Source organism: Candoia aspera, chromosome 4, assembly GCF_035149785.1.
Source record: "Candoia aspera isolate rCanAsp1 chromosome 4, rCanAsp1.hap2, whole genome shotgun sequence".
In the NCBI taxonomy this organism is placed as follows: domain Eukaryota; kingdom Metazoa; phylum Chordata; class Lepidosauria; order Squamata; family Boidae; genus Candoia; species Candoia aspera.
Window position 1 is genome coordinate 48,438,051 of NC_086156.1, and position 24,982 is coordinate 48,463,032.

Consider the following 24,982-nt stretch of genomic DNA (forward strand, 5'->3'; position numbering starts at 1 on the left):
CCAAACTGGCTCTCTTGTAGGAACCATCACTTGTGAGAACCATCACTGTTTTCATAACATCCATTTTTGGTATGGAGATAATTCCATACTATTGGAGCCACAGAGCAGAAGGTCAAATCCCCTGTACCAGATAGCCAAGCTTCTGGCAATGGAGGCATCTTTAAAAGGGCCTCTCCTATTGATCTAAGTAACTAGGAACATTCTTAGCAGGAGAGGCAGTCCCATAGCCCATAAGGTCCTAAAACATTAGGGTTTTAAAGGTCAACACCAACACCTTAAATTGTACCTGGTAGACAATATTTCAGTGGAGGCATACTGCGATCCCTTGTACCACTCCTTACCATACAGTAGTTTCTACCTGCAAATCCAGTGATAGCAGAGACCAAGGTGCACTCCCAAGATGTGGAATGTCTTTGTTGTGGGGAATGCAACTCTAACTCTGATTGTATATAAAGTAGGTGAACCTTATTAAAGACTCTGGATGTTTTAATACACTATTTAGCAATCTAAGCCTTAGTCAGAAATTCAAAAGTTGATATTAGATAGCTGTAACTGGCAGCCTAAGCCAGTATTAATATGACTACCAGACTAGACTAGACTGATTAAGACCGTTCTACGTTGAAATGATAATATATCTGTGGTAAGTTCTACTGGGCTTCTTTCTCATATAGAGGGAGGGAGGGGAGCTCCTTGATTCCCTTCTTGTTGTGTGATCTCTCTCCTTACTAGACTGCCACAGAAAGGGCAGGATTCTGTGTTTCCCTCCTTTAAAATATTTAATAATGGCAAAGCCAAGGCACAGAGTGGAACAAAGCTGTGGCCCACTTTTCTTCTTTCCCCAAAGTATCTTTGGGCCCTGACCTCACTAGAGACTGATTGTTTTTACAGTATTTCTAGGCCACTTCATTCCCAAGGGACAGCAAAACAGTAAAACAACACAATTAAAATGAACAACTATGGGATAAAACTACTATTTAAAAAAAAGACTCAAAATGTCATGGTACTCTATTCATCTTGTGCAGAAAGAAGGAAACAAAGAAATATTGCTGTTTTGACTCTGGACTTTTGCTCTAAGTCTCCTTGAATAGCTTGATGGAATGCCATCTTTGAGACAAATTTGTATGTCTTTGACTTATTGGGTAAAGTGTTGGACGAGGAGTGGGAGACCCAGGTTTGAGTTCATCTTCAGCCAGTTATTCAGGTCATTCGCTGTCTCAGCCAAACCTATCTCATCAGATTGTTCTTGTGTGTATAAGAAGAGGGAGCTCTATATAGTGTCTTGAGCTCATGAATGAAAATGGGATATAAATCTACTAAATGATTCTGAGCTTCCTGACGTCTTACACTACCAATCATACTAAGAGAGAAACAGAGACAAAATTCTGTATACTACTAGTTTATACCATTCAATTTACAGTAATAATTAATGTCCATATGCATGTTCCCTCTATTCATCTCTGTTTCTTCTCTTGACTCTCCCATCACCTTTTATATCTGCTTTGTGTTACTGTATTAAAAAAATGGAAAAAAACAACCAATACATTTTGAAATAACTAAGAGATCTAGTATGCAAACTAAGCAGCTGTCACTACTACTTTCTTTTGTCTAAGACAATACTCTTAATTGGCTCTTACATTAAAGAGAACAAGCAGTCTATGGTAAGCATTTAGAATTAGGAATAAATATCCATGGGATCTATTTACATACATTTTCACAGGCTAATAAATTATAAAGATTCCATTGAACTCACAGGCCTAAATCTCTATCGTACACAGAGATACAATTCCAGAAAGATTAAGAATGGTAGCAACACTTCCAGTTCAAAAAATGAGCATGGTGCTAAAGCTATAAATCAGCCATCTGATCTGCAATGAAAAGGAAAACCATTCACAAACTTAAAATTCTATGTAACCTGAGTATGAAGCCTAATAATTAGTCACCTCCTTTTGAATTTGTTTCAATGAGATCCATTCAGCATTAGAGCCCCCAGAATTGGATTTAACTGAGCACACAAAATGAAAAAATGTGTATGTCAAAAGACCCAAGGAAACAAATGATTTAAAATATGTCTTTAAAACAGTCCACAAAGCTGATTACTGCTAATTATCTTCTTGGAAGTCTACAAGTCTTGGAATTGCCTCAAAAACATGTCAACACCACACTCACTCCTGACACTGTTTCAGAGTTATAATATTTTACCCAAGGGCTGCCAGCCTGGTGCTAATACTGGAATTATTTTAACATATATTCTTTCTATAAACTTTGCTAAATTGCAAAATATATAAACCATGACTGAATGGGGATTCAAGAAAGGTGCAGAATAGTCTTCCTGGAATACATCCCTAAGACTGTTAATATTTCCACTCCAACACTGCCTTCTTGTGTCTGTATAAGGAATCAATTAGAAAAAATGGTCAGCTACTATGTAACAGAAAAAATGGACATAATTATGACGATACATATGATGATACATATATTAACCAGCTGTTCAGTGTAAAAATATCTTTTTCATACTTAACAGCTTGGTTATTGATCACTGTAGGTAATTCTTAATATGTCTCATCACTCATTTTATAACTTCATATCATTTATGGATGTTGTAACACTAATGGATCCTGCTAATGCACAAGAAAAAATCCAATTAATTTAAATTTTAACTCAGCACTACTGCATGAAGTTCTTAAAATCATTTATTAAAAACAGAGAAGATCCAACTTTTATTAAGTGCAAAATAGATGCATTTGGGATATCTTCTTTCCAAACACATTGTTTTCAGTGACCTGTTCCTAGTTCAGGTGATTTCCCCACTGCACCAGATATATCAAATCCTACAGTCCTAAAACATGAATACATATGCAATGGCATCAACATTGCTGCTACTACAAGGCAGCAGATTTAACTGAAATTGTTTGAAAGTGCACAACATCCATTTGATGTTGTTTTGTACTTTTAAAGAACAGTTTTCATAGCAGCAAGGAAGATGTTTGATTATTGAATCAACATAGAACTTCGGAATTCATGGCAATTAAGGGGTAACTTATTTCCAGAAGTGTTTTTTTGTTGATAAGTGTCCTATGAAATATGAACGTGGTCATATTCTTGGAACATCTGTGGGAAAAAAGGGGGGGGGGAAAGTGTACAAAATGTTTCAGAGGTGCAGTATTGTAATCCAACATGTCCTGTTTTCACCTTTATCAGAAGTGATCTGACATGGTTCTGTCTTTATTGTAAGCGTTACAATGCTGTTTTGATCTTAGAAGTTAAATCAGCTTCAGAACTGTAAATTGTCTAAAACTAGAATGAACAGTACAACTTTGGTATACACTTTGAGGCCGTTCCCAATTCCACCATACACGGCAAAATTATCAGTTTGGAAATCCTTATGGCTTCCTGTTGTAGAAATGGCAAGCTTGCCTTTGCTTACTAATCTTACTAGTCAAAAACCAATTGTTTCCACATGATAAGTCAAACCTGCAGATCTTCTACAGAGAGGATTTTCAACCTGCTGAATTTTCCTTTATGACCCTACATATTTCAGATTGCAAAGGAAGAAATTTTTAGAAGAAGCATGTTAAGTCAGCTGAACTATGCCCATTATCTAACATGATGTAATAATAAGAGTGCTTACTAAATGGAGACAGACTGTTCTTCCTAACTTTGATGTTCTTGTGATTTGTCAAAAGCGCACTTCAACACTCAGGGGAACTGCAATTTATTCATCAGCTAAATTCTCACAATCTGCAGCAGCAAGTAGCAGGGGAGTGGCCTTGACTAAATTCAAGTTCAAAATAAGGTCAGATAGTAGTAATTCTCCCTAGGAAGGAAAGTCTGCTGGCTCCAGCTTCTTATTATCCCTCAAAATAGTAGGGAATCCCTCTGTTTCTTCTCTTGAAAGGACAAAGAATTTCATTGTACTCAAGTCAAAGATGACCAGTCTTTCTACAATTAAAGCCCCAAAATTAACTGCTATGAGAAGATAAGCACTCAACTGAAAAGATAATGGACAAAATTGGGAAAATATAATGATGTCATTATTGCCAGAGGGTAATACAAAAAATGCAGGCTTAAAGAAAAGTTATCCAAAAGGAAATACATAATTCTGTAGATTTTAAGAGCGAAGTCAGATTCTGCCCCAAATCTCTTGGACATAGATCCAGATAAATTGTTGGTAAAGCCAAAAGAGCAGCAATCTGAAGATAAAGTATTTTTCTGGAGAATGTAAACAGACAATAGTGGTACAGAAAGGCTGTGCAATTGATTTATCTTCCTTGGGGATAAAATTAATTTCAGTTAAACATTTCAGTGGGATTCCAATACAAGAGGTCTGCATTGGTTCAGTACAATACTCATTTCAAGCCACTGCTGGTCAACATGCATTGTTATTTATTTATTTATTTATTTATTTATTTTTCAGATTTCTATTACTACCCATCTCCCCCAAAAGAAGGGGACTCTGGGCAGTTTACAGTAAAATTATCCTTTAAAAACCTCAGCACATAAAATTACAAAATCAACATCTACAATATTGATGATAAAATATAAATATAATAATAATATAAATAATAATAAATATAATATTTATAATAAAATATAAATAAATATAAGTAATAATAATAAATATAAATATAAATATAAATAATATAAATAATAAATATAAATATGAAATCCAAGTGGGCAAATTTCCATTTAGTGGGGAGAACTCTACGTCACCAGCCACCCCCAGGAAGAGCTATTGCCCTTCCCAGCCCAGGCGAGGCGGCAGAACCAGGTCTTCAAACCGACCTTCCGGAAGGTTGGGAGTGAAGGGGCCTGCCTCACCTTGGGAGACAGAATGTTCCAAAGGACAGGCGCCACTGCAGAGAAGGCTTGCCTCCTGGATCCTGCCAAGTGAAACTCCCTTGCCGACGGGATCTGTAGCATGCCCTCTCTGCATGACCGGGTGGTATGGGTTGAAGTTATGGGGATGAGACGGTCCCTCAGGTAGCCTGGCCCCATGTAATGTAGGGCTTTAAAGGTCCTAACCAACACCTTGAATTGGACCCAGAAGCAAACTGGCACCCAGTGCAGCTCACGCAGCAGTGGTGTCACATGTGCTGATCTTGGGGCACTCATCACTGCCCATGCAGCCGCATTCTGGACCAGCTGAAGCTTCCAGATACTCTTCAAGGGTAGCCCGATGTAGAGCGCATTGCAATAATCTGTGTGGTAGATGACCAGGGCATAACTGGTGCAAAACATGAAATTGTGCAAAGGCTCTCCTGTCCACAACTGCTACCTGCTCTTTGAGCAGGAGTCATGAGTCCAGGAGGACCCCCAAGTTCTGCACCAGTTCTGAATGGGGCAGTGTCACCCCATCCAGAACTAGAGATGACAACTTCCTGGATACTGAGGAGCCATCAATTCACAGCCACTCCGTCTTACCAGGGTTCAGCTGAATGTCTTGAGAAAGGCTAATTACTAAAAAGACATTAGAATGTGAAATATCAACTCCAATTAAAAGTAGAAACTAAACTTACTTATATTTTGTTGCCTAACCATTTTTGAACTCAGTTGCAAAGAACAAGGAAGCAATTTATTTTATTTTGTGCTCTGGATTAATATTTGTCATAGTCTCTAGCTTTATGAAACTTTTTGTAATTATGTTCTTATATGATAATAGTTAGAACCCTTCAGAATATGCTCAGATTTGATATTAGGGTCTTTTCTCATGAATAGCAATAATTAGAAAGGGAGAACGAGGGGTTAGAATGATAATAGTTATGTTAATAGTTAGAACCCTTCAGAATATGCTCAGATTTGATATTAGGGTCTTTTTTCATGAATAGCAATAATTAGAAAAGGAAAAGGAGGGGTTAGAACTTGGACTAATATGAAATTCTTTTCCATAAGAATGCTATTGAAATAATTACATGGCTGAAAAGGGAAAGAGGCGTATCTACCGTATTCAGAAATAGGGAGAAATTGATTCAGTTTACCGTAATGCAAACCTGACTCCCACTTTCCAAACCATTATGCGAACCATATTCTTGGTATGCGCACATAGCAAATTTTATGATATAGTAAAATAAAGCATATAAATTGCATCTACTGGAGAAATATGTAGAAAAATGTTTTCAAAAATGGGTATGTGAAAAATCACATTCTTGTACAAAAATGACATGAAACAAACTTAAAATTGGTAAAATGAAAAAACAAAACTGGCAGATTCATTCATCCCAAGATATACATAATAACTGAATTAAAAATCTGTGTGATTTTTTAAAAAAGAAAGTTCCATAAGCAAAATATTAGAATCATGTTTACTCTAATATTCTCCATTTTTAATATTTTCCCTTAAAAATAGTTCATGTTGTTATTGTTGGCAGATGCTGGGAAAGCCTTTAGCCCAGGAGAGGTCAAAAAAGTCACACCAAGCATTTCTATAAAAATAATTTATTTACAGAAAGCAAAACAAAAAACAAAACATATTTTAAAGGACATAGCTCCCCGTTTGGAGCAAACCTTGCTTGGCTACATTGCCGGCAGAGAGAAAAAAAAGGAAGTAAGAACAAGTCCGGGCAGGTTTCCTCCCCCAGGTGATTTGCATGAAGCACGTGAGAGGAGACAATCAATTGCAACCTTTTCACTCGGCCAAAATGACTAGGTACAACAGCAGCTTAATCTGTTAGTAGGAAAACCTCAACAGTTATATTAGAAAGAGCTCCAAACTACAGAGAAGAAACTGAAACTTCCTCTCCTTTAATGAACCAGGTGACAATTTTTAGGAAAAGCAGACCACAATTTATAATGCTTATATTTAAATCATAAGGCAATGCATTATAAAGGTGGTTACCTCATTCCAGATCTTCTGAGGAAAATTGATTATTTTATTCTTTAGCAATATTTGAAAAGAAAAAAATATGTAAGTTGAGCATAAAAGAAAATCTAAGACAAACAAAGGCTATTCCTAACCTTAGGTCTAAATGTCAACTTGGGAATTAAATATTTTTCCAGTTTCAGAGAAATGTATTTTTTAAAAATGCTAAATTTCACTCTGACTAGTAAATTGTTCCTTAAATTATCACCTTTTATGATTATTTTTCAATGGTGGCACATTGGAAGTAAAATGACAAATAAGGAGAGAATTAAATATCCAATCCCTGTACATTACATTACAGTCCTGCCAAAAAATGGGGACTTTCTAACTGCTATTTTTTTTAAAAATCCTCATGGGCTTCATAATGATGCATGTAGCATCACATCCAGTTTGGTCCACAAGCAAGACTCTATTACCCCAGTTCTGCAATGCTACATTGGTTAACGGTTTGCTTCTGGGTACAGTTCATAATGTTAATGATAATCTTTAAAGCCTGAAAGAGTTTAGATCCAGGATCTCAAGGACTATCTCTTCCCATATTGAACTGACCCATCTGCTTCCTAAAATCAGATGAAAACACCTTTCCCAAAGGCTAGGCATAATCCTGTTTTGGGAGTCAGGCTGACACACTCTGCTTGTTTTCTTAATTTGGGTTAAGACCTTCCTTTTTAGAATACATTCCTTACCTAGGCAATGTAAAATTTTAAAAATGCTATTTCCTGATTCTACTTTATAATTTTCATCTATTTGTCTATTCTTGGATTGGATTAGATTGGATTGGATAGAACTTTTGTCAGATATTTTATTGTTCTGATTTCAGTTGTTATAAGCAACTCAGAGTTAGGCATATATGTACAGGGCAGAAGAGAATGTTTTAAATGGGTACTTTGCATGGCATTTTTCCTAACATTATTTGATCCCAAAGTAATGTTGAGTGCCACCCAACCTGAGGGGCCCATCATCTGGCACTATATTGTAAATCATTTTATATTTTCTATCCACATGGTTTTCTTGGTAAAAATACAGGAGTGGTTTACTATTGCCTTCTCCTGCACAGTATTAATTGATGCCTTTGCCATTGTCACTAAAGTGATAATCTGTTGCCAGCCTGTTCCTATATCCCTGGTGTCCAATATAGGTGCTCACTTGCTTTAGCTGGGCAGCTGGGAAGACCTTCATGCCTTGGGTGACCTGCTGGGAATATATACTCTTGGCATACAGTACATTCCCAATGTTCTTCACTTATCTGCCCCAGGAGCACCTCCCCTGCCATGATGAGGCAGCACAGCAGGATGGAGGGGGGGTCATATATAAAGCATATTGTAAAAATTGAGCTAATGTCTTATTTAGACATGCACATTAGCTACTAACCCTGATCTTTCAAGGACAGGCATAATTGACATACCAAATTAAGATGAAAAGAGAATTCCAGATGCTCTGCCAAACTGCACAAATACTTTTTCAGGAAAGTGTGATTTTATGTAAAATGGAAGAAGTCTTCTGAGAATTCAAGATCCACCACCAGGGAAGTCTCAAAGTTGCCCACAAAATTCTTGTTAGTGCTCTATATTATTGACAATTATTTAGAAGATGAAACCATGAACATTTACTGCTGATGTCTTAAAAAATGCAGCCTTTATCTTGAAAAGTTGTCTGACAATCCACTTCCAACTTTTTTAGAAAATTATTAGCCTTATACAGCTGGCAACATTTTTCATATAGGCTTTCACTATTGCCTATTTCACCTTCAGAGTATTTTGAAAATCACAGAAAAGGCTTCCAGTTGCTTTTTCAAAAAAAATGTACATCACTGGAAATAGTTTTGGGGAACCTAGTCTTTATTATTATTATTATTATTATTAGGCTACATAATTATAACTTACTTCCATTGTTGTTGCTCATAAAACATTCTTCTGTCCAGCAATACTATCTGCAGAGATGAAATCCTGTTGCCTTATCCTAGCAAACAGAAGTATCTCAAAACAGGCATTTAACACAGATGTCTATGATGATTTAAAATTTATATATAATTCATACCCCATGAACAGAGCTATATTTTTCAATGTAGCTGTATGCATTTCAAAACAGGGCTATATTTATTTTCATTTTGACATTTCCTTTTCTCTGTACTGTTATAACTTGATATAAAACTTGCGTTGGATGAAAATCTCCCATTATTTTATCACATGTAAAAACAGTTCAGACCATGACTTTTTACAAATGGAAGCATATTTACTATAGAGCATACTAAGAAATTCATCGCATTTCTCAAATAGCACCATAACATCGTAAATAAAATCCGTCTATAGTCATCAGCCATATATGCATCAGTTGAGAGAAGCTGTGCAGTGCCACTCCTCTTTCTTCTCATAATGAACATGGAAAATATGACTGCAAATTCCAGACAAATTATACTTAATACTTAAAAATTACTTTAAAACTTAAAGTACTTATAATTATGTACAAAGGTTATCATGACTGTGACCTATTAAAAATCTAGACTGCAACTAAAGATATTCGCTATTATTGCCATAAAAAATAAAGTGCCATATTTAATAGAAACTGCCCACTTCTGAAGATGGGTTTAATGCCCAGTTTGTCATTCTCTGACAAACTCCATGCTCTATGGCAGAGTTCTCAAACTTTCTCCATTCCCTGTGCTCTTAGCATCTCATAATTTTTTCATGATGCCCCATGATTTCCAAACTGTACTGCAATGTCCCAGGACAATACAGTGAATTTACAGGGGCACCACAGAATATTTAAAATTTCCAAGGGAAACACAGCAATACTTGACGTCTGTCAGACACTGCACAAAGGGACACAGTTTAGGAACTGCAGGTCTATGATATTAGTGACCTATACAACAGACTATGTGACAGAATTCCAGACCAAAAAAAATTTTTTTTTTCATTTCTAGTTTGGCCACAACTGACAAAAATATAACCAATTCCTCATAGAAAACATTTTCTGGGATAATTCAGACAATATAAAATAGAAAGTTGGAGATCTGGCAATATTTACTGTTAACTTTAACCATTTTAGATATCTACATTAACTTTCTTTGTATGAGCATGGATCTGCTACTTGCTTACACAAGAAAAGTAGGGAGACTAAACTATAGTCCACTTACATCCAGATCTCACTGAAAACAATGGGAATATAAAATGTGTACTTACTGTAAATACCACTGATTTTGAAAGGACAAGCATGGCTATTTTTATTGCAGAGCAACCAACACCTTTACTAAATTAAGTAATAATTCATGATGTTTTGTGACACAAAGGTGACCTAAGACATTTTTGCAAGGTTTCCTTTGACCAGGATTCAGCAATAAATCATGCATCTCCTTATATGTCAAGGATTAGCTCTACTTTTCAACTTGGCAAAAGGCTCACTTTTGACTTGGCAAAAGGTTCACAAGCTAAATTAAAATCTTTACTTCAGACAAGAACTACATAACAATTATTCAATATAGTGTAAACATGTCAAGGACTTTTCCATATGTACATATATGTGTTTGTGTGTATTTTCAGAGATTTAACTTGAGTCCTTTTCTTCCTGCCTTTCTGAATTAATGAATAGCTAGGGTGGCATTTAATTATTTTAAGGTCTAATAGTTGTTGTGTCAGCTTATCAAATACAATGTAATTCAAAATAAAGCATAAAATACCAAATTATGAAAACGAATTTTATGCTGCTAGCAGAAATATGGATGTGCTGACTACTTAATTCACTAGTTACATATTCAAAGATTCCATTAATAATTAGCAAACTATGTGCTGGAAGACGAAGTCTGCTTTCTTATCAATGAAATGTTCAAACCCTCTTAAAAGAGTACCTTCTGTAATCCATTTCCCTTCTAACATGAGGTTTAAGTTATTTGTTGTTTCTCTTTTAATGTGAGGTTTAAATTATTTGTTACTACAAGTAACAAATGTATCTTACATATACAAGCAAAAGTAAACATTGTGGTGAGGAAAAGGTTGTGGTAGTGGATCACCATTTTGAATCAAGTGAAACCAACTTAGTACAGTGTGACAAGATTAGTAATATTAACAATTGTTCTGTAAGTTTTAACTCTTGCACTTTCATAATGAACAAAAGTTCTTTAAATAGATAGCATTCAGTCAGTTAATATATCTTCTAAAAGGTGAAGGGTTTTGCTGATCTAGTATGAGATATGCTGCTATGGTCTACAAGAAAAGAAAATAAGATTTAACAAAGCAAGTATAAAAGTCCACATCAGGAAACCGTTCATTTTGTTATGATCCTGGCCTGCATTAATATTTATCAGATCACCATGCTGCATTTGTGGTTTTTCTTTTGTGCCATGTCTATTCTAATTAGGTTCAAAACAGAGAGATTTGAAATTACGTGGGACTTTTGAGGAAACATATGTCATAGATGCATACCCTGGCATAAACGTATCCTGGAACAGTTGGCTAAAATTGAATCAATACTAAAGGAAGTCCAGAGAATGCCAACAGAAGTGGTTTACAGAAATGCTTCAATGACCATTATATCTGCAATAGATTAAGCATGTTCAATGGTTCAGTTCGCATTAACATTTATAACACAGAGCTGTATATAAATAAATGCAACCATGTATTTCACTCATATATTTGTAATTAAAAATTTGTTAGAATTGAAATGTATTGATTATTTTTCAATGACAACAAAATTCAAAAGCAAATAACAACACTGACAAATTTTCAAACATATTGAAAACTCTGTATCTTACATTTCAGGCCAACATATGAAATGAATATTGAAATGAATATTGCCACAACCTGCTAGAACAGTGTTTTTGAAATTATGTTCTATGTAACAGTGTTTTTCAAACAACTTGTTCTCCATAACAACCTTCAAAGACACTGAACACTTTTCTTTCAGAGAAGTGGATGTTCATCCTTCACTTAAACCAAGACCAAATATCAAAATACACTATATATTATGTTGACTCTTAAAATTCACAGTACAGAAAAAAGTTCTATAACAAGCAAAACAGGATCATAAACAGGGAAAACACTTGATATAGTAACTATTTTATGAGAGGATTTTTAAAGGTAACATTAAAGCTTACGTAGAGTCATATTTTATATATTGCTGAAGTACTTGAAGAATGGCTACACGTTTTATCCTTAACATGTAAAAATTCAGGCTATTAACTAAATCTTCCTTTGTCCAAATTCAGGAGCATAATTAGCAATTAGAAAATTTTAGCACAGACTCATTATTTAGGTCTCTTTGGAAAACAGACTGTCACTCATTCACCCATCTACCACCTTTTTAATTTTCTATATTGTCATTGAATCTAATCTGTTGATGAGCATTGCCTGGCAAGCTGCCAAAGTAAAATCAGTAATTAGTGGTACAAAGATGCATGTAGTTTTTGTCTAAAGTTGTTTTGTTTGGCTCTTTTAATCTACCCTCCCCTCTTCATGTTATAATTCGTCTGAATATTTGGTGCAAGAACTTGGGTGTGTGTGTGGGGAAATCCAATTACAATATGATTGGTTCCTTCAGCACAACATACATACACACACCCACATACACATATTCATACATACACATACCCATACACACACACACACACTTCTTTAAAAATCTTTTTCTGCATTAAGGAAATGCCAATTGCTTTTCTTTTTAGTTACTGAAAATAGCTACATACTTATGTATTTATGACTGATAGAGCTTCCAATTTCATACAAGTGATTCTGGGCAGCTTACAATGATTAAAACAAAGATAATCCAGCACATATAACACCCTTGGCACCCAAGATAAACAATAACCTCACCCACCCACCCCAAAAAAACAACACCACCCCACATCAGTAATAACAGAGCTGGTATTCATTGGTACTGACTGTACAAAAACGACTGTCAACAATATAATGGATTCCACCTTGTAGATTAATTTTAAGGAGCAGTTTTGCAATCCTATATGCTACTAAGCACACATAAAGTTCATTATTTTTAGTGAATTATACACACCTGGAAAAATGACTGCTGTTTTGTTTGAGTTTTCACCAATATTATCACATCATTGTAGGGAAAGCAGTATAATTAGCAATTTTATCAGAATGCATACATTTAGATAAATTGGAAGTGTCTGTGTATGTATGTGTGCATTATCATTATCATTATTCCAAATCAATCCATTGCAGGATGAACAGGATGAAAACCTCTTCACTGAAGGTTATGGGCCATAATCTACCAAACTGGTCCAATGCAGGTATGTATGTACGTATGCATATTTATATAGCCACCCATCTCATAGACCATGACTCTGGGCTGCTTATAATAAAAAAAGATTGGAAGTAGATAGACGTTTTTGGCTTTCCAGTCTAGAGCTGGGAGATAGTGATTGGCTGAAAGTCACCAAGCCAGCTTCTGATGTTATTGTGTGCATACAGAAAACACATACTCTGTATGCACACAATAACATCAGAAGCTGGCTTGGTGACTTTCAGCCAATCACTCGGTACCAATGCTATTTTAAAAGTTCAAGATAGTTCCATTATAATAGCACATTCTTATGGGCAAAGTGCAAAGCACTAAAAGTTTGATTGTTATAAATTATTAATCAGAATGATTTTCTTAAACTATAAATAAATTTCCAGGTGGTGTAGTGTAGCCTACAAAAGCATAGATTCTTTCTGTGAGGTGATTTGCTGACAAGATAGATAGGTAGATAGAGATAGAGATAGAGATGGAGATGGAGATGGAGATAGAGATAGGGAGGAGTCTAAAAGGACAGAAGATAACATAAAAGCCAGGCTTCATAGTTTAGCCTGTCAGAAAACCAAGTGCTGTATCTAATCCTTAACTAGAACTCTACCTTGAAGGCACTGATCTTCTTCCATGCCTGGGTACTTAACATGTCAATCAAATCTACTTTTTTTATTGAGGTGCAGGACTATTACTAACAATTGTTTTCAACACTCTGTTGAATAGTCTATCAATGCCATACTTAGCTTTCATTGTACTTTCTCCTAATATATAGTAAAACAATTCATAATCAGAAAATACAGTTATATAAATATCAAAGAACCTACCTTCATATGCGTCATGTTCTGACACCATGGAGGAAAAAGTATGGTTATGTGGCTACTGTGTAGGTCAGTTTTTAGATGCATAGGAAATCAATTTCATATATTCTATGTGCATTTATACAACCTCTACAATTTTCCCTAATCTAGGGTGCCCTCCCAATATGAGGACTAATTCCGATAGTGGTATGGTCATTGCTGAAAAGTGTGGGAGTTGAAATCCACAAATGTAGGGGTTGGCCAGATTGGGGAAGATGTCCTAAACAGCAAACTGGTAGTGTAAGAAACTACTGAGAATACAACTCAATCCACTGGAAGCACTGAAACTCTTCATCTCAAGGATCTCACATTCAATCCTTGCTTGCTTGCTTGCTAAAACATCTTTGCTATAATAGTCTAATTCGTGTTTTCTAGTTTGAGTATCAGAATACCAGTGAAGAAGTACTAAATTTACAACAAAATTTCATGTTCTTATGAATGTCTTACAGCATTCTCATCCTGCCCTATCATTACATTTATTCATAGCCTGCCCTTGGCAATCCAAATCCTACCAGATGCCCTATAAATCCTTACTAAGGTATATTTATCAAGCTAAATAACAGCTAGAATTCTGTCTTCTTAAGGGTTCTTCTCATAGAGCAGGAAATAGGAATGGCTCTGTGGGGGAGGAATAATCCAGCTGGAGCAGATTCTTAAGTGGCCTTTGCCTTCTATTTTTCCTGAAGTTGCTTAATATTAAATTCCATAGAAATCTAAGAATTCCTATGCCACTCTTACATGTTCTAAATCATATAAATATAGAGGACTATGGAAATAATCTTGAAGAAAGAATGTAAGATTGGTTAAGTAAACATCAGCTCAGCTCTGAGAAAGAAGAGAGGATGAGGAAAACACTCAAGATTATACCCCACCTTGGTTCTCTTTGGCGTAAGAGGGGGAGGAGGGAAACTCTGTCAGACTTTCAAGATTTTTGTATTATACTCTACAACATTAAAGTAGTATTCCAGTAGTCTTTCTGGTATTTGTTTTTTAATCTGGCCCACTTTGAAGGGCTGGCATTATATGAGCAATTATGCAGAGATAAACTTTTAATTAAAAAAAAAGATTGGAAAAACATAAAACAATTCCAAGAGAAGATCATATTAAGAATATAAAATAAACAAAAGACACTGATAACCTGATCGAGATAAAATGTAAGAAAACTTAACTCTTAGTCCCATGTAAAAAATAAAATACAAAACACTCAATTAATCAGAAATAATAGCTATTTTATTTAAATTTTTCAATTTCCTAATGGTTTTGAATTGGTGAGATTTTAAAACACAACTAATCTTTCTTTATGTAAAATGAAGTAAGTTTTGTTCAGTGAAATATAGTTTACTGTTGACTTTAACTGTGATCTTGAATTTAATTCTTTATATTCTAGGTCTGCCATCACTACAGTGTTATCACCTTCGTAAATCTTTTAAGCTTTGGATAAAAGTACAGCCATTTTTATTATTTATTATAGCAGCTGTATGTTACAGAATCTTCCTAATGCTCTCTTCTCTCGCTCATTAAAACCATGGAGAAAATTGATTATTTGCCTCAGCATCTTCTGTCTAAAATTTAAAAGCAATATAAATATCCCTGTGCCTCATTAAATCACCTACTCTGCAAGAAAAAGTCTTCTAGTTGAATCTATTTATATTAACACACTTTCTCTTCTATAGCCTTCAGAAGTTCTTAAGTGGTTGTTTATTTATTTGCAACACAACACATCAACATGTCAAAAATGAAAATTTAAGATAAAACTAGAATAGGCTTGAGCTTATCCTGCCAGACTGTGAAAGTCTTCCAGTATATGTCCAGATTTATCTACTAGCTAATGCCTTATGTTGTTCAGTTGTTAAGCCGTGCCTGACTCTTTGCGATCCCACTATTGTTTTATGCTGATACAATGTGAAAAGATTGAAATGCAGTTATTACAATTTTGGGGTAAAACACTTCAATTTATTCATAGATCCTATATGGTGAAAACTTACACATGTTCATTTTTAACATACAAACAAAGGTAATATACATGATGGGATTAAAAATACTCTTTTCAGCTATTTATTTTCCATCTAATAAAACCAAACAAAATATTCATAATAACAGAGAAAAAAGCACTCCTAATTTGCTGCTGATTGGAAATCGCTAATAAGTCATCCATTTTCCTTAGTGCTTCATACTTTAAACCTAACCATGTTTTAAATTATTGCTGGAAATATATAGCTAGTAATTTTTTTAAAAAAATGAACTAAAATCTTGTTCTGCTGTAGGCCTCTTATGGATAGCATTTATGGAGAATAGCCAGGAAATTCTTCTCTCATCTAGAGGAGTATCTGATAATTTATTCAAGAGCTGAAAAAATAAAACACCTAGAGATGAGTTGATTTATTGGATATGGAAGACAGTTATATTGTTAGCCTATAAGTGTTCTATGTGTATGTAGAAGATCAAAGATAAGTTAGGAGTTACTTTTTAATTAATGCAATATACAGATAGTGATTAAGAATGTTCTCTTTGAAGCCATGAAACTTTATCAACAACTATGGTATGTCTATGGGCATGCAGCCCAGGTTTAAAGGGCATAAATTACTGAAAGAGGAGGAGGGTTAAGGAAGGGAAATTTTTAAAGTATTTGTTAGCATAAGTATAGGTGTGTGATTTTTCTGAAAGTTTCACATTCCCATTATATGTTTAAAATGGGGATGATAGTTATATTCCAAATCCTGGCAAACAATAATAACTAATACTGAGGAACACTATGCAATTCCAATCTATTTTAATTTGCTGATGCCTAAGATATCAAAGCACAGTTTAGTTATTTCATCTTTCATTGAGTTGAGCTTTTCTGTGTCTCATGTTCCTACTCTAATTTTGTCTTTGCAGCTTCAATTTTCTTTTTTCTGCATGGCAAGATCAGCATCCAGATGTGACACCCCAAAGACTTTAATCTAGCTGTGTCATAAACACTATTAATATTCCAGCTTTTCCTCAGTAGCATACTGAGTGCCATGCAACCTGAGTGGCCCATCATCCAGCACTATATCATCAATCACTTTACACTATCAATCTATGTCTTTTCTTTGTAAAACACAGTAGTGATTTACCATTGCCTTCTCCTGCACAGCCTTTCCCATTGTCACTAAAATTACCACCAATAGCAAGCTCCACCCTTCCCAGCTTGCATTCCTTCATCCTTCGGACTCAGCTTCTCCGGGGAACGTTGTTTCTTCCACCATGTGTGAAAAGGACTCAAAAAGGCAGGCAGCTGCTTCTGCTTCTCCTGTGGGGGCTGAGTGAAAAAGGCAAAGGTAGGTGTGGGGAACTGGGAGAAGAGGTAGCTGGGTGAAGGAATGCAGGCTGGGGAGGCTGGAGCTTGCTATTGCTGGCCTCGCACCTGTGCAGGTGGGACAGGATGGGATGGGACGTACACTCTGCAAGGCAGGGTGCAGGGCTTCCAAAAGGGCAGAGATGGGGGGAGATAGGCAGGGGGGAACTGAAGGCAGTGCTCGGGGCTGGGAGAGACCAAGTCCAGAATGGCTTGGATTGGGGTGGGTGCTCAGGCTAATGGCAGGTAAAATTCACTCAACAATGGCAAAGGGAATTGCTAGGAATGCCATTGCTAAGTGACACCATCTTGCTTTACAACTGCATAGCTTAGTGATGGAAATTCCAGGATCAATTACCATCTTTAAGTGAAGACTATCTGTAGTTCATTGTGCCTAGTTGTGAAAGGATGTAGATCTGTTCTTGAGAATGGGAAAAAAGCAATGACCCATTAGAAGGGGAGAAACAGCAACTCAGTCCTGAGGAAGTAGAAGTGTAACAAAGAAATTCAGAATAACCTTCCTTGATTTTGTTTTGTATAAAATGGAGAAGAGAGGAACTCCGACAGGATTTCAAGATTGTGTTATTCTACCCTACAACAATAAAGACATTCCTGGAATCCCTGCTGCGTCTGTTTCCTGGCCTTGCCTACCTCAAAGGGCTGACATTAGCCTGTTGCTTTACCAAGAAACATGGCAGAGATGAGGAATGAACCAGTTCCTGTCTTACCCACCCCAGTGTGTATAAAGTCAGCATGCTAGAATTAAATCAACCAAGATATACAGTAATTTTGCCATCTGAATCCCCAGTTTAGTTGTAGATAAAACCCATAAAACTACCTGCCCAATTTTTAGAATGAGCATGTGAATGCATCTTCACCCATACAAAAATAAAGGTGAACTAATACTTAAACACAAATATTCCTTTCCTCCTTTATCGTTTCTGTCAAAATAGGCTAAATTGCTTTTAAAAGCAGTTCCAAAACTTTTATCTGAATTTCCCTATGAACAAATAGGGAAATTCTTGGGGGGAAATTTGCAATAAACAAGCAAAAGTATGGTTGGTATATTTATTTGATTAAAATCCTTTTAACTGTAATACAATTTTATAATGGCAGATTTGAGCCAAATTAATCTACAAACCAGATTGAAGAGAAACTCTAATTGAGGCTTACATCTCTTACTTTCAGGATTTAAGTTATTAAATTACCTCTCCCTCTTCCAAGTATAAATACACTCTATTTTTCTTTCAAACCAGAAGTTCCATTAATACATGAATACTTTGAATAATCTTTTAGCATGTCCTAACATGTATAGTCACCCAACTGATTCCAAGTGAAGAGCAGGAAGAGAAAAAACATGTATCTATTCAGCCAAATCCCTAATTTCTGTCAAGAACCATGAAGTCATATAGTGAAGTTAATTAATTATAGAGTCAATTGGGGGTTTCGTACCCAGATATTTTCCTGATGTAGGTCTTTGAACATCTGCCCAAACTTAAGCTCATGAATCAGTGTCATTTACAACAAGCATTAAGATAATTGAACATAGTAAGTGTCCTGATCAGACTATGAGGCGGCCAGGCAGATTAAATATCAAAAATACTCTTTATTAAATAACTATTTACAATAAATAAGTCCTTAGAATCAAGAAGGAACTGGTTTCAATCAGGACCAACTAGGCAGCAACAAGGAAACCGGCAAGATTGCAGGAGAAGGCAGCAAAGCAGGATTCTCTGGTGGAGGCTGGAAGGCTGAGAGAAGCTGGAGCAGGTGGCACTACTGGTACTGGAATCAGTTGACCTTGAACGGGAACAACACTCGAACTAAGCTGGCACTGGAACGCTGGGCGAGGTGGTGTGGAACCCCCTGGACACATCTGGGTTCTAGTGACCAAACTGGACTGGACTCGATGACTTGGGCTGGACTGGATACTCGGAACTGGATACTTGGAACAAGGCTGAAAACTCGAGGCAAGGCTAGGCTCAGCTGGAGGCACTGGACTAGGCTGAATACTCTGGACTAAGAACTCGGAGCAAGGCTGAGGACTCGGAGCAAGGCTACACTCAGCTGAAGTCTCTGGACTAGACTGGATACTCAGGACTAGGAACTCAGAGCAAGGCTGAGAGCTTGGAGCAAGGCTGGACTCAGCTGTAGACTCTGGACTAGGCAAGAAACTCGAGGCACGGCAGGACGGGACCACAGATTCCAGACAAGGTTGCAAATCTGATACACAGCAAGATAGTTGTGAAGCTCCTGAACAATGTCGAGCACCCAAAGCGCCGCTGAACTGGACCAGAGATTCAAGGCAAGACTGGAGATCAAGGGCACACTGAATCCGTACTGGAGACCTGGAACTAAGCTGCGAGCTAGAAATGTTGCAAGGCTGCACCGAAGGCTCGGGATGAGACTGCGGACTGGAGGCATGACAAGGCTGAACTGGAGACTCTGGACACAGCTGGAATCTCGAAACAGGGCGAGAAGCACACCTGGAACAAGCACAAGGTGACCGCGGAGATCCAAGGCTGGACATGAGACTGAGGTTGTAGCAGAAGCAGGATTCAAGTCCTCTTCGGTGTAGAAAGCTGACACCGATTCCTCTTCGGTAACAGACACTGTCTCCAACGCTGGTAAGGACTCTTCTGCGGATGCTGCAGGCTTGTAGGATCGGTTATCTCCAGCAGCTTCCTCTTCACGCGTCTACCTTTTATGCCTATCCTTCACGCGCCTGTTCCCTTCTGCAGCCAATCAGGCTGCCTTCTCCTTCACGTGCTTTTCTGCCTTTCGTTGGTGCGCACTGATTGGAGGATTCAAATCCTCCTCCAAAGATTGGCTAATCAGCACCTGTGACTCTTCCCGCGCTGCTGACTCATCTCTGGGTTTTGCTTTCCCAGTTTCAGCTCAGTAAGTTTCTATTTCCTCCTCTGACTCAGAAAGTTTCATTTTCTGAGTCAGAGGGGCCAGATTCTCACAGTAAGGAGGAGATGTATACAAGAGAGCTAATATTTATCACTGCTGCAGTGCATATCAGACCACCTCATAGTTGGCATCTTTGGAACAGAGTTCAGTAGACCTTCGCAGTGTGTAAATATCCGTATTTTGCATTTAGTTTTTGGTGAATTATAATGTGTAACTAATATATCTGTATATATCATCCCTAATCAAACTGTATGGTATGATTTGAACAGGTCCACTTAAAAAAAAATCTAACCCTTCTTGTGCATACAGAATTTCTTGCCCTATTATCTGAACCCTGTACAAAATCTAACACAAGATTAAATTAATCTTATTTTCTGAGCAATAATAGTTGCTCATTATGGTTTAGATTTTCAAAAAATTAGAAAGAAAATGTGTATTAGTCTGTATGATAATTCTCACTGAACAGAAGTTCACTCTACAAATCACAGTCCCTACTGCAGTATGCTGGATAATATTGCAATGGTAAGCACCAAAGTACTGGTCACAATCTCAAGTGATTAGTGGATGTGTGTCTGTATCTTGATCCTGTATCAGATCTGTAACACTTAGCTCCTGCTCTCAGTAACTGGCTGAAATTCAGAAGTAACTCTCGCCAAAACGAATCCCAGAGTTTTTTTTTCTTCTAAACAAGCATATAAAGTGATCTGCAGAGTGAGAAACCATTTGTGTGGAAACCCTCTTTATGTCGAGTACATCTTCCCTCCCATTAGAGTTAGAGCCTAGCCAACTTCAAATGGATCTAGGTAGCTCATGCATTAAAAGTCACAGTCAATAAAGACGAAAGAAAAAGATCATGAACGTCTGGAATAATACAACACAATCCCCCCCAAACCAGCAGGGGTTCAGCGATCATTCGACCCCAAGTAAAACTAAGTTTTCAAGGACTTATGAAATACTCACAGCTGTATAGCAGCTGTACAGATCTCTAAGGGGATGCTGTTCCAAATAGCAGGCATTGCAACAGAGACAATGGACCTGGAAGCCAACTGGCAACCAGCAGCAATGACACATGGGCATACCATGGTATGTTCATAATTCCTGCACCACTGCATCTAGCTGTAGCCTCTAAACGGTCTTCAAGGGAATGATGTAGTAGTTCAGTCCTCAATTAAGCAAAAGTCACTGTCTGAAGGGCTTCTTTCTCTAGGAATGGGTGCAACTGGTACACCAGATGGATCTGTGCAAAGGCACTTCATTGCAGATAACCACCCTTAAGGTACCAAAGAAGGGCAGGACTAGCTTGTTTGTCCTCATTCTCTTGAGAGAATACAGTTCTGAGGCTAGACCATTCCTCTCCTCCCCTATCAACACTGATTAGAACTGTCCCACTCCCAACCATTGAAGCCAATCCAGAAACATATCATGACTGATAGTATCAAAAGTCACTGAGACATCCAGAAGGGACAAGATGGATGCACTACCCCATGCCAGTCCTATTACAGATCATCTACAAGTGCAATCAATGATATCTCAGTGCTATATTTCAGTCTGAAACCTGACCGAAAAAGGTCCAGCTAATCTGTTTCCTCAAGGGCCCTCCAGAACTGGAAGCTGACTGCCTTCTCAACAATTTTCCCTAAAAAAATTCTCTAGATCTTAATTTAGCATTATTTTATAGTTCCCTAGAGCACACATAATCTTTCTGGACACTTAAAATCTTCACATCTGATGCTTTATTTACACATTGTCACAAACATGCTGATTAAACATTTACCAACTTTTACAATTGTAATGAAAACTGTCAGTAAGTGTAATAAGTGGAATTTGTAACAATAATGTCATATCTCAGTCTGGAAATCTTGCATGATATATATTACCTTACGTATTTGATTAACAATAAAAGAGGGTTTCTTGAACCTTTCATTTTTTGTAAATATAGTGTGACTGACTGAATGACTGACTGATTGATTATGCGCAATCAAGTTTTCCTTTATGCAGATATTGTTATGTACATTTTTTCTAAGAACTCCAGAATTCACACTGAAGTTATAATATCTTTATTTCCTCCTTAATGCATTCTCTTTTGTCAACTGTATCTTGCATTTGCACAGCCCCTAAATGTCTTAAGATTAGTGAATATTATTCCTTGTTCAATGATAGAAAAAACTTTTTAGGGAATCTTCTACCTGGCTATCAGTTCTTCTCCAAACTAATATTTAATGCCACTTTTTAAATTTAATAATGCCACTTCTTGAAGTTCTCTCCAGCAGCCACCAAGTACTTTGTAAAGGCTTCATTATAATCCACATACCTCTTGGCACTTTAGCAATTTATCTTCTTCATTTTCACTTCAATTTACTACAAATTTCACAGACTGGTTAGTTTTACAGTTCTAATCTATGCTAATCTAGCCTATGGTTAGTAGTAAGGTTTCCTCATATCCTCATCTGCATTATCAATACTCAGATCACTGGGTAACATACCCCACCTTTGGGGCCACTACTAGCAAACTAATCCTCCACTTCAATGTTTCTGCCTCCTTCCTTGATATGAGTATGTGAACAATGACAAGAGCATGGGAAAGGAGGAGTAGCCTTTACTTTTCATTTATTTACTATGGCATATATGTGTCCTAACAAGCAGGAACCACGCCGAGACGAGGAATAGGTCTCTAGTGTTTTATTACTGCTACATTAGACAGAAAATCCTAACAAACTGAAGAAGCGTGAGAAAACCCAGACAGATAAACCCCAAAAGTCAAGGGGGGTCTGTTCTGTGTCTCGTTGAATGACAGCTCAAATTCTCGCTACTACGCATGCGTTTCCCCCCCTGGATAGGGGCCCCCTCCTGCTCACGACAATATGTTACTCCAATCAGTAACAACTCCTTATTCCAGTAATAAGGTTGAAATACAATAAAGTCACAAACTCAGAACCAAAAACCCACTCCAATATCAAAATCCTTAATCAACTACCCCCAAACTTCTCATCCATCCCCCAAAACTCTTAGAACCAATCTTGTTTCCAGGGGTGTTCTAGAGAAGAGGGGTGGTACAGAGTTTGGAGTACCTGATAATGTCATTCGCTAGGGGCCAGAATCTGCAACACACCTTTCCTCCTGGATCTTGCTGTTTAGACAGAATCAGCTTGGAGAAGGTGATCTCACTGATACCCAGGTCCTGAGCCATAAAGAGAATTAAAAACTAACACCCTGAACTGCACCTACAAGCCAACTGGCAACCAGTGCAGCTCCATATTAAGTGATGTTACTCAAACAAACAAATTACCACTCAAGAGTATTGCATCCTGGACCAGCTGCAGCTTCTGAATGGGCTTTAAGACAGCCCCACATAAAACAAGTTGTTTTATTCCAACTAGGAGGTAAGAATGGCATGAATGACCATCAGCAAAGCATCCTAATTCAGGAATGGCTGCAACTGACTATGGCCCCAATTTGCTCTCCAAAGAAGCTGTGAGTCCAAGAGGACCCTCAGATTGAGAACCTGCTCTATATGAGGGAGCACCTTGGATGATCCTCTGGATAGTGCAAACTGAGCCCAAAAGGACAGGACAGTTAAAACAGGAAGGTGCTAGAGAGAAGAGGAGACCAACTCCAGATGTGAGGCTAATTCTAAGTGTCTTACACAAAAAGCCTTGAGAAACCTAGACCCATCATTGCTTGCATGGAACCCTGCAGCAACAAACATATACCTTTCCTATACTCTAAAAAAAATCTACAAGGACTGAAAAACCTAAACACATAGCCTATTGAAACATCAAAAATGTATCTTTAAAAATCAACTGCATAGTTTCATGGGGAGATAACCTCTGTCAATTTTCATGCATACATAATGAAACATCTTTATGATAATTGCTATAAGGAAATTCATTCATCTTACCAGGTTTGATATCCTGCTTATCCAGATGCCTATGATTGGTAAACATTGTAGAGTTTTGTGAGGCTGGGCTTTCCTCAAAATCAGACTCTGGGATAGCATCACAGCCACCTAAGTTACAAATAAAATAATTGGTAAATTCAGGCATAAAAGCATAAAAAAGCAAAAAATTATAACCTATATCGTTTTTAGAAAATATTAGCTATTCTTTAATTACAGAAAATGTAGAGCGGGCTAATATAATTTGTTGCTGCAGATGATTGAACAGGATGATTGAGCACCAGGCTTCCTTCTCTTTTCATAGATTTGGTTGGCCACTGGGGAATGCATTGTTAGGCTAGATGGACATTGGATCCAATCCAACAGAGTTCTTCACAAGCAGATGTATGCAACTTCTGTATCTCAGCATCATTTTTAACACTGTAGGATCCCGGAGCAAACTTCATTATTTGCACTCATTCTCTACTTTTCAAACAATTACTTAGGTTGCCAGAAGAGTCCTGTTGTTTATTTTGGCCAAGAATTTTACAAGAGCAGACCACAACAGAAGTTCTCAAGAACAGACTGTAACATGGAGCTTTCCAGATTTAGTCCAATACTTTAACTATGATATTATACAGTTTTCCTTTATGGAATGGTCATTCCCATTCCCCCAAATGCTACACCTTAAAAAGTAATATGCCATGCAAAAAGGTAGGATGTACTTTTTCTCCCTGATTTCTTGTTTTCTATGTGTAAAAACTATTTTTGTTTAGGGATACAGTCAATTATGCATATCCCTATTTTTGAGCAAGAAGCAGAACAATTCAGTCACAAGTTTATCACATACTTGCAAACCAGGTTGGAGAATATACTGAATCTAATACCTGTTAGTTGTTACCACAGAAGGGAAAAAATTCCTG

At 37.0% G+C, this 24,982-nt stretch overlaps 1 protein-coding gene across 1 annotated transcript in view; it reads right to left on the reverse strand.

Annotated features, from left to right (window-relative positions):
• Nucleotides 1-24,982, reverse strand: part of BBS9 (Bardet-Biedl syndrome 9) — a 210,010-nt gene that overhangs the window by 58,775 nt on the left and 126,253 nt on the right. Inside the window, exon 21 of the mRNA XM_063304050.1 lies at nt 24,084-24,191. Coding sequence (XP_063160120.1) covers nt 24,084-24,191 — 108 coding nt within the window. The remainder of the gene's footprint in view (nt 1-24,083; nt 24,192-24,982) is intronic.